Source organism: Metopolophium dirhodum, chromosome 7 (assembly GCF_019925205.1).
Source record: "Metopolophium dirhodum isolate CAU chromosome 7, ASM1992520v1, whole genome shotgun sequence".
In the NCBI taxonomy this organism is placed as follows: Eukaryota; Metazoa; Arthropoda; class Insecta; order Hemiptera; family Aphididae; genus Metopolophium; species Metopolophium dirhodum.
The window spans coordinates 15,514,038-15,525,533 of NC_083566.1; the positions used below are offsets into that span (position 1 = coordinate 15,514,038).

Consider the following 11,496-nt stretch of genomic DNA (forward strand, 5'->3'; position numbering starts at 1 on the left):
TTAGAGTTGTTAATCGCCGTGGAAACGTGGCTATAAAATACGTTTATCTAGTGAGTAAAACGGTTCGGTTGTCACGGTTTTATATCCGGAGTAACTGGCGCAGGCGCTGGCGCGACCAACCGATAATACCGGAAACTAACTTTTAACGCATACAGTTATTGTACATATAAGGACATTAGGTAGAGGTATTATATTATAATATATAATAATGTAGAACAATGTTAAAATCGTATTAATTAATGCTATTTAAAATTCAATAATTATACATGCGTGTGTTGACTAGACTTTACGTAATTTACATCGTATATATAAATAACAATATAATATTAAAATGTAGGTAATCATATTCGGTGGTTAATACAATTATAAACTATGTAGTAACATTATATAAATATATACGTTTAGATTTATACTTAATTATGCACACGAGAGTAATATTAATAATAATAATAATTTTAAGTGTGGTATATTCAAATGTAAGTTGTGAAAATGAGGTAACGAATAAATGTGTTCAGGAACTTTCGGCTCCACAAATGCATTCGTCTCCTGTGTGATCCATAATCCAGTCCAAGTAGTTGGCCACTCTAGTGTACACTCCTGGATAATTTTCCCTGGCACATCCTTTGCCCCAAGACACGATACCTGTAAAGAGATTTACGCGATTGATTAATATATAGATTACTAATTTCACTAGTAACTAGGTATATTATGTATGTTATACATACCGATAACTTCCATAGTATCAGAAGAATCTATGTGTCTGTGCATCGGTCCACCACTGTCACCCTGCAAAAAATATAATACATTTACGGTACCTAATTTACTCACAAGTCATAATATTTAACATTTTCACGCACACAAAGTTGTAAGCATCCGCAAAGAACGATTTTGTCGTAAATGTTATAATATTATTAAAATCATACGGTTTATACCTGACAGGCGTCCTGTTGGCCTTCCTTGTATCCAGCGCATATCATGTTACCGGTGATCTTCTCAGGCGAATATCCCATATCCTTGCAGTCCGCGTTCGATATGATTGGTACGTCAACTTTCTGCAGGATGTTGGAGGACTTTTTGCGTTCGCCCAATCTGCCCCATCCGATCACGGTTCCCTTGATACCTTCGTAGGACGTGTCGGCTGCGTATGGAAAAATTCTTGTTAAGTTTGGTATTTATAATATATATATATATATATGGTAGATACTCACCGGACTTGGGTAAGCACGCGACGCGAACCCACGGGCTGTTGATGGGCACGGGTTCACGAAGTTCTATGATTGCGATGTCGTTGTCGAAAGTGCTCAGTCTGAAGTCTTGGTGTCGGTGGATTTGGGCCACGTGGTGCACGGACTTGCGGCCGGTTTCAACTTTCCGGTCGTGTTCACCGATGGTCACGGTTAGATCTTTGGGGCTGAAACTGAAAAACCGAAACGGAAATCGTGATGAAAAACGTGTAGCAGCACTGTAAAGTGGTTTGATAAATCGGCTATATCCCAGACTACACGGAACCAACGGAAATGATACTTAAAATATTCTGAAATTCATAATTCTAGGTAGGTATATATATCAATACCAAAAATGTCATCGTACCTATGGACGATTAAAGATTTTCACAACCGATCGTATAACCGTTGATCGCGGTATACCTAGTGTCAATACAGTATTTTGTCGTAGACACGCAGTATATGTAAATATAAGTACTGTGCACTTATATAGTATACTTACTTCTCGACGCAATGGGCAGCGGTAAGCACGTGCTTCTTGGTGATGAGTGTGCCGCCGCAATAGAACTGACCTCGTCGCGCCAACGTAGCCGCCCAGCCGAATTCGTTTTCTCGTGTATCTTTGCCGTTGACGATCTTTGCAAAAGCCGACCTCCGTTCCGGTTGGGTCCCGCACGGTTTATCTATTTCGAAAACAAAACCACGGTCAGACGATATAATGGACATTATGACGTAATGACGTATGATAGATACTTAGTCGGTGAAGCTCAAAAGCGCAAATTGTCTATTTTGTTCGATAGACCAAAAGCGCAAAACGAATTTGCTCTTTTGTACGTTAGTAATGGTATAAAAGGCCAAAAATAAATTGTATTACCTGATACAATATTGTACTTGTTACACTATAGGTTTAGATTGGATTACTTAAAAAACTGCGGGCTTCAAATTTAAAATTTAATATTAAGGTACTATTTATAATATTATACTAATTAAATGAAATGAAATGAAATGAAATTTTTTTTTTTCTAATGTAAATTCTTAATTATAATGTTTTATAATTAAATTGATTATCTTGATTGTGGGTGTTTTTATAATAATTAATATTTACTACTAATATGTAATTTAAATTTTTTAAATTCATTTTATAATCACGAACAGCATAGTATTAATAACTATATGGTTTTAATAAAATACACTTTTTTTTATAAAATTAATTTGCACTTATGGGATATTTATTTTTGTGATTTTGGGTTGCGTTTGGGTCATATTTTGCGCTTTGGGCTACAGCCATACCAAGCTAGACTATACTCGATTGTGTATAATATTCATGTGACATGAATAAATAATATTACGCATGTTTTTTGTTAATAAAGACGAACATTTATTTCAGGCCCTGCATCTGTTCATTTCTATTGTAGGTACATTCGATTTATTATTATGAAATTAACCACAAATAGGAATTTGGCGATAAGTCGTCGTGCTGTTGTAGTTATATATATAGGTATGTCGTACGACGATGATAATGTTTGCCATGTCCTATATGGGTTATAATTATTAGTATTACGGCTCGCACATTCTTCTAAACGGGAAACTGGCATTATAATCTGCTGTGCTTAAAATGTTAGTACCTAAATACCATTGTACATATTATTTCGTGCCTAAATAATAATAATAGAATAGTTAATAATGTAATATATTAAAAAAGTTATATTAAGATTAAAAATGTTAAGAGATTTAGGTAAGACTATTAAAGTAATCTACGGTCGCGTTTCCGGAACATCGTAATAATATTGTAATGTGTATGGAGATCATAATATTATAATATATGCATCATACGTGGCCGTCGTTACACGGAAGCACAATCAATTCCGCCAAAAAGACCATCAATTAAAATTTGAAAATATAGCTATTATACACGATATCGTTTGCCGAATCTATACATGCGCAGTGTTTCTTCGGATTTCCCTCTTGGTCGGGGTTCCGTGACGGACGTTTCCGAACTGACATAATCTATTAACCGCGTAATAGTGTTATACCTATAGGTGTTGTGAACAGTAATAATATTGTTGTTATTTTTAATCACTGCAGCGCTCACCCCATTTTTTACAATTACGTGAACTCTACGCTTGTTATGATTCAAACTCAAATTTTTGGAATTTTGGGATGTCTGCGGTTTGTGGCGGTACGGACATTTTTTTAACGCAAATCTTCGAACAAACGGGTTGTGACGTTGTTGAAAACATCGACTTCTTAATCAAATCTGAATTTGAACGAATTGTTGTTTCTGAGGTATGCAGTAATAATATATAACATGTATATGTAATTATTAGATAACAGTTGTAGGTACACGTGACGTAGACGAGCGCACATATTATAAGTACACAGATTTTGTCGCAGTTGCCGAAAACGAAATGGTTCAGAATAACTACACGCACGCTGTGAAATGTTATCGTCGTGTACGACGTACAATAATGACAATAATATGTAATACGCCACCGACGACGACGTGCTTTATGATATAGGTAAATGTGGTTAAAATTATGTGCGTTTTGTACAATGTAAACGTAAATATAGAGGAGTCGTTAAAATTTACGTTACAATGTGATTATGTAGCATATTATGAGCGAGAAAATGGAACGAGCAGTTAAATGTTAATATATGTCGCTGGACAGGTGCAGCGGCAACTGACGAGGTTTCGTGTTTCTTTTTCGTACGTAAATTACTTCCGAAACGATATATTATACTATATAATATTATGTCTCCACTCTCCATTCATATTCAAAATATAATAAATGTCGTTATTTAGTGAAATACTGTTTATAGTATATTAGGCCGATCGAAGAAAGTTAAACGTGTTTTATATTATAGGTAACAGCGAGCGCGCCAGGCGACCGCTGTTTATAATAAAAATATGTTTACATACCTACATCAAATACGGCGACGTTTAAATATTAAAATGACAAGTTTATTGCTATTTGTATTTATGGCAACACCTTTTCAGTACCTGCCCACCTATCTACTACCTGGTATAAACCATGATTCGTCAGGTGTATATTGGACACTCGAAAGTAGGGTAGTTGCAGTTATTATGCGCGATGTATACGGATGCATTTTAATATTATTAATAATTATTAAAAACAGTCTAATGTCCTTACCTAAATCCTAAAGTTAATATTATTTATTATCATGCGCAAAAAGTAAAAACTAAATAAAGTGCCGATCCAATATAGGTATCTTATAACTGACATTACAAGTTAACTAAATAGGTAAAAGACTAACTGTCAAGTACAGAATAAGTAAGATAGCTAGGGAGGGGGTACGAATTCTTTGTTTTTAGGAGCCCATCTCTTTTTACAAAATATTGTTTTTAATGCACAGATTCAAAATAATTAAAAAAAAGTAAAATAAAGATGTGCACATTACGAATAGATATTTGACTACTTGATAAATTCATAATAAATTAATATTTGATAACATATACCTATATAATATTATAATAAGTTTGTAAGTGTTGGTGAGAATGAAAGTTGTGCAGATTGTTATTCAATGTAAAGATATTATACCATGTGATAGGTAGGTAATTAATTTTTTTTTAAGTTAGTGAGGAAGTTGAGATTTAACAGTTCACGGTTGAAATGGACAAACTGAGTGTATCATAAACAAAATTGGTGTTGCTAAAATAATATCAGGTGACCTACCCCTGATAATATTGTTATACCTTCCATTAACCTATTTTTCTTCTATCAATACACGCCCACCCATATTTAAGGAGTTTCCTGAGCAAATCTTGAACTCTATATGTTACACTCCACTGCAGGAGTGTCTATAGTGTCTTTCGGGGACCGATATATCTTTAACCCATATTTGTTAACTGTTCGTATACATGCACTTACATACATGCAACGTATATCTGTGTATAATTATTTTGTTCTATAGTAAAAATGCTTAAATCGATTTTAAATGATATCTATTATGCCGACAGTCGCAACGCGGATTTTATCGGTACCTACGCCCTACATAATATACACTGATTAACGACATAATTAATAACCGAAAGCTTCTGTACAAGCGACTATAATATTCTATAATCGAAGTGATGTACACCGCCTAACCATAACACTGCAACTCGTAAGTACGTAACAAAGGATTACGTACTATTATTATTGTTTATAATTTGATCATATTATAGTACCTATCATCATATATTATTACATTTACTCCACGAACACGATAAATCGCGATTGGGAACGAGTGAGTAACCGTTACTTAACCCTTTACGCGCAGCTATATTACTTATATAGTTTACCCAAACAGAATATGGAAAAAATTAATGTAATGCGTAATAATGTTTGCAAAATATCTCAAAACGTTATCATTTTAGAACAGAGGGATTAAGAAGATTTGCCCTATTATCATTTTTAATAATACATTTATGGGACCAAGAAAATCTTTTGTAAAAACAAAACAAAAATTATAATAAAAAATTTAAATTAATAATACTTTTAGTTTAGAACTTGACACGAATTCAATTAAAATTTAATTAACACGCCGTTAAGAATAACAAATTCTTGACGTTTATGTTTATTTAGCCCCACTTAATAACACCTACGTCATACATGTATTATAGACATTATAGTTGCAGATATTATAGATATTTAATATTAATTATGCATTTATAATTATTATCTAATTAAAATATAAAATAAAAAACTAAAATATTGTGTTCGTCAAATTATATTTAAAAACGTCCCGAATTAGGTGACTGGTAGAAAACGGTTAATCTATTAATTGTGAAAATTTGAAGAAATAATATAAGCTCTGAACGAGTCTTGTCACTTTATTATAGAAAAAACTGACTATTGAGTGACTAATGCAATAACATTTGTTATAATCAATACTTAAAAAAATATTTTATATAATATTTCATAAAAACATGCGCTATACATTTATAGTATACGTTTTTTCAATTTTATTTCCTGAAACTGAAACTGAAAATTTTAAAATTTGATGCAACATTTTTTGGAAGATTTTAAAATAGCCAAATTTGCAAATGTGACTATAGGAACAATTTTATACGTAGTAAAAACATTAATCTAAATTAAGTAGCTTATTTTTTAGAATTTTTTTAAAAATCAATATTTTTTTGGAGTACTTAAATTAATTTAAGACGTAATTACTTTTTTAAAAATAATATCTTTGGGAATTTCCCGACATGAGTATATTTCTTAAATTATTTATTATCCATATAATTTTCACAATTTTAGTCATACGTTTAACTAGCATCAATTTTTTGTTTTGTTTTGTTTTTTTTTTTGTCAAATCTTTCTGTTATATCCTGTATATTGTACATAGCAATAAAGCTTTGATGTAGGTAGGTATACATAGACATTTAGAAAATCATATACCTACGTTCAACAATGTTTACACGCCTTACGATTTAAAATCTCGTTTGACGCAAGCACCAATAGCTGTCATATGCAGAGCTTCTAATATATATTGTAATGATAGGTATTAGTATAAAAATCCGAATAAATAACGAACATTGTACCTACTATAGTTACAAGTACCACCGCTCGAGTGGACGTTTGGAAATTTGGAGGATCGACAAATAATAATTTATGAAAAACGTACCACAGACAGGCGAATAATTTTTCGAAAATCGTATCTGGGTTAAGGTTACCTGCACAATAATTTATAATATTTATATTATGTATATGATCGCCGCCGTTCGGGTCGATTAAACTGCCATGTGTACGAAATTCGATTTTGAACGCTACTCGTTCGATTGCGCCGCGGTGTTATCGTAACGCGCGAAACGTCGATTTGCAGCGAAAACACAACGACGCGTGCCAGCGTGTCGTAAATCAATTTTCTGTCTGTTTCGGAGGTTTAAGGGGACAACACTATATTATAATAATATACAAGTATAAGAACCTATGAATTTGCTCTTTCCATTTGGTCGCAAAAATAACAAGACTGTTTCAATGGAGTTGTCATTGCAGCCATGGCGGGAGAGGGGAATCTAAAACAATATTATTTACCAAATGGAAACGAAAACATCACTCGGATTCCTTTAGTGTACAATATAATATGTGTACCTACCCAGGACCTTCGGGTTCACTTCGACCTGCAGAGAGCATCGCGTGTGTGCTGTGTTTTTGCGTATATATATATAGCCTTAAGAGCTGGCCTTTTAAAAACAAATACAATAAAACTATCTCCGAAACAGCTGTACTATTATCGAAATATCTCAACGATTCGGGAGATGTGACTGAAGGCATACTATAGCCTTTTATGTTTCGTCCGATGGCGGAGTACCCCATTTGTGTACAGAAAATAATGCGTAAGAATGACGTAAGTCCCCCCCCCCCCCCCCCCCCCCCCCCGTGAACGTGATTTTCATGTGTTTTTCTAGCGTTTACTCAATAATAATAATACTCTATATAGTAACGACAATAACTATATACTTAACCCTGCTGTAGGAGGTTAAATCTCCGGTAAAACGCGATCACTTATAATGGACCGAAGAGTGTGCTTGTTTTGGAAAACACGGAACAGCGAAAAACAACGGAAAAAAAAATTATGAAGAAATAAACGTTACGTCCGGAACTCATACGTTTATACATATATATTTTGTAATATTTTTTTTTATAACAATATAATGTTTGTATACATGACGTGATTAGTATTGGTTTTTATTGTTATATATTTACCACACGCCGCGCAATATCTGGTAGGCCGTTCGTCCGGCACCTGTTCATCCCGGTAGTCGAACAAATGATCCTGAAAACAAAACGCACGACACGTAAATAAATTCAATATAACAATATATTCATTTCAGCACACTGGCGGTATCGCGTGCATATGACTCCCGGGGAGGACCTTATACTCTCGTCGAGGTCGCCATCGTTATTATGTGATTATACTATACTGCTGCAGTACTATTAATACGCTATGGACCCGGCCGTGCAACAGGTGATTTCGAAACAGTCGAATTCGAATAGCGCATAGGTACGTGGATTTGGCGATTTGTCAATGTGGGGAAAATCGTCTTTCGAAATCTGTTACCTCGGAAAAAAAAATTAGCTCAATCTCAATATTCTCTGCCCCACCCAATTTTCCGGTCCAAGCTATCCACCAGCAAAAAAATCTTAATTTATCAAACTATTATTAGACCAACCAGTGGCTGCCACGGTTAAGGTTCTATAAGTCATTCTCCGGCATGGAGCTCTACTGAATCTTCCAGCCTTAGTAGTATAATATAAGCCTACTGATCCTTGGTTGATAAAGAAAAGATTACCTCTATTCTTTTCGTTTTGTCAACGTTAATCCATTATTAAAACTAGCTGATTAATTGTCTTTCCTCCCGCAAAATTCCCGATTACCCCAAGAGACGTCTACAACGGACCTGGCCTGGAGATTGTCTCCAAAGTTTGGAAATTTTATGATTTGTTTGGTTCTTAACTACAGAATATATATTCTTGTAAATACTATGGTAAGTAGTGTTTATAAGTACATTTTTTTTCAAAAGGTAAAAAAAATTAAATAAGTAGGTATAAATCTGATATCTAAAATAATTATAAAATCAAATAATAGCTGTCTTAATTAAAGTAACTTGAAGTGAGTTTATAATATATTTATATATTACAATTTTGGTAACTACTTATATTTTATCGATTTCCGAAACTTTTGTATAGTATAGAAATAGAAAATAATAAATCCATGTAGGTTTACATTTACAATCAAAGTCTATGAGCTAATTATCGTTACTTAAATACATAAAATAGCGAAATAATATTGGAACCAAAACTTCACTATCAACAAAAATCGGTTCCGGTTTCTGTTTAGGTTGAAGGTTCTTGAAAAAATCGAAACAAGGTTCCGTTAATGTTTCGGTCCCAATATTGGTATTTTGAATTTCGGTTCCTAACTCTGTTATTGATATCTACTAAACGAAACTGTCAAGTGGCACTGCTGAGTGCTTTCCCTGCAATATTCTGTCATTGTATCATTTATCACGTGCCTACCTAATCAAAATGACATTTTTTTTTGACGTACAGATAAATTGTTATTATTTATTTAAAAAAAAATTACATAAAATAAGTATGAACACAATGTCATATAATATCATACTGACCCATGGTGTGTAGGCGCCGGCGACTTGAACGACCTGGACGGCGGCAATCAACAGGACGGCGGCGACAATCGGGAGCATCTTGCGGCTGGTTTACAGCGAAGTACACGGAGAAGTTGCGACGATAATATTATCGTTATAAGATATAATAAATTATATCGTTCGCCTGCAGTGGTTATAAAACGATAATATAACGATGCTCTGTGTGCGCACGTAAAGCCGGATCGATGCGAATGTTACACGCGGTGGGCGGCACACGAGTCGGTTCGTCCGGCGGCGTCTACCGGTCGGCGGAATCGTCTGCGATGGTCGTCGACGGTGTTGGCTGACAGTCGGCTGAGACGCGCGGATTACGTGACGAGAGGACGAGACGAAGCGGACCACGGGCGCACAGGATCGGCGGCACCGGTGTTATATACGCTCCGGCCGGCCGTCGCGCGACTGTTGGAAACGCGTTAGCGCGCGCGATAACGCGGCCGCGGAGGAGAACACACACGCGCGCAGCCTTGAACGGACGGCGCCGGCCGTAAGGTTACGCCGCCGCCGTCAGGTATTATTATTATTATTGTTGTTACCGTCGTAGGCGCGCAATAATATTATAATTATTGTTGTGGTTATTAGCGCGACGTACACCATGCGCGCCCGCCCACGTATTATCTAATGGTAATGATGATAATAATAATAATAAATAATAGTGGTAATACCTAAACGGTATTACGTGTACGTATAATAATATTATGTGTGTGTTTTTATTAAAGCGACACTGGCCGTTTGTAGGTCAAGCGTCGAACGCCCGGGTGTACTGCTGCAGTTCATGTTATTATATAATATCATATCTGTAAGTACTTGCCAATTTTAACTCATAATACTTGCTACTCTACACTTTTTCTGTGAATAAGTTAAGCTCACGCGGAACGTGGAGAGACGAAGTGTAGTCGCAACAATAGTTAGAATATCACTTATACCTACTATGTATTATTACTTGTACGGCCTGTTGGTATTTATCCTTTGGCGTTAGGTACCGCGTAGAAGACAGCTCGTAAAAATGTTAAAATTTTCCATTTCGATTCGAATTTAGTCGAGATACTGATAGTGGAACACTGGAATTTCTCTTATGACAAATTGACACAAACTGATGTTGGTTATTTTTTGTATTATTATTATTATTATTATTATTCAGTAAGCTGCCTCGGCGACTTGGACCATTGGCTACAGGAATCTTAGCTTAATTATATTTGAGAAATCATTTTACAATATTATAATTTAGAGAAACGAAAAAAAAAACAATTAACATAATATAGATAGTTACAATGATGAATAAACAAATACAGTTCTAAACGTTTGTGAGTAGTTCAGTATCTTTTAGGAATTTTGGTAGGTAGGTAATTTATATTAGGTATATTAGGGGTACCAGTCACCAGAGCATAGATTTTTAGATAATTGGTTTGTTAATTCATACCTCTGACGTTGTAGTTCGTACTTCCTGCATTCGGTTAAAAAAAGTTTAATCGCCAGAGGATATAATTGCAGGTCGAGCATCTTGGAGGATCTTCTTTCTTCACCAGGTAATCATGTTTTATGAAATGCTGTACTATACAGGGGTTGGTTATTGATCATTAAGTAAAGTTAATATACGTTTGTAGAGAAAAAGCGTACATAATACATATGTTTAGAGTAAGTACCTTTATAATATACTAATTGACTACTGAGGAATCCTTTAAATTGATATTTAGATTCTGAATAGAGTGAGGAAACTATAAAAAAAATCGCATGTATGTGTGTGTGTTACACAGTGGTGGCACGAACTATTTTTATAAATGTACAGCACATGTTCGTTTGATACTCACTCACACATTTTTATTAAAAAAACACATTTGAAATTTTGCCCCGAGACACATCTAGGTAGTGGCGTATTTAGGAATTTTTCATGGAGGGACCCAGCTAATTTTCCAAACAAATTTAAGTGGGACTCCGCTACAGAATAGATTAATACATATAAATTAGATGTTTAGATAGGTATTTATGGGGTCAATGGGGAGGGGGGGTCATCCAACAACCCCCCCCCCCCCCAACCGTAAATACACCAATGGTGGTAGCCGGTAAGGTAGGTCGTAGGTACATATTTTGTTTTGTTGGTGGCGT

The 11,496-nt window shown here is 34.9% G+C and overlaps 1 protein-coding gene across 1 annotated transcript; it reads right to left on the reverse strand.

Annotated features, from left to right (window-relative positions):
- Window positions 1-221: 221 nt before the first annotated feature.
- LOC132948991 (trypsin-like) lies at window positions 222-9,803 on the reverse strand. The gene is made up of 7 exons (XM_061019728.1): window positions 9,358-9,803; window positions 7,934-8,003; window positions 1,726-1,906; window positions 1,209-1,417; window positions 933-1,138; window positions 726-786; window positions 222-642 (listed from the first exon to the last, which is right to left on the reverse strand). The coding sequence occupies exons 1-7, from the start codon at window positions 9,433-9,435 to the stop codon at window positions 512-514; spliced, it is 936 nt and encodes a 311-aa protein (XP_060875711.1). The 5' UTR covers window positions 9,436-9,803; the 3' UTR covers window positions 222-511.
- Window positions 9,804-11,496: the final 1,693 nt, after the last annotated feature.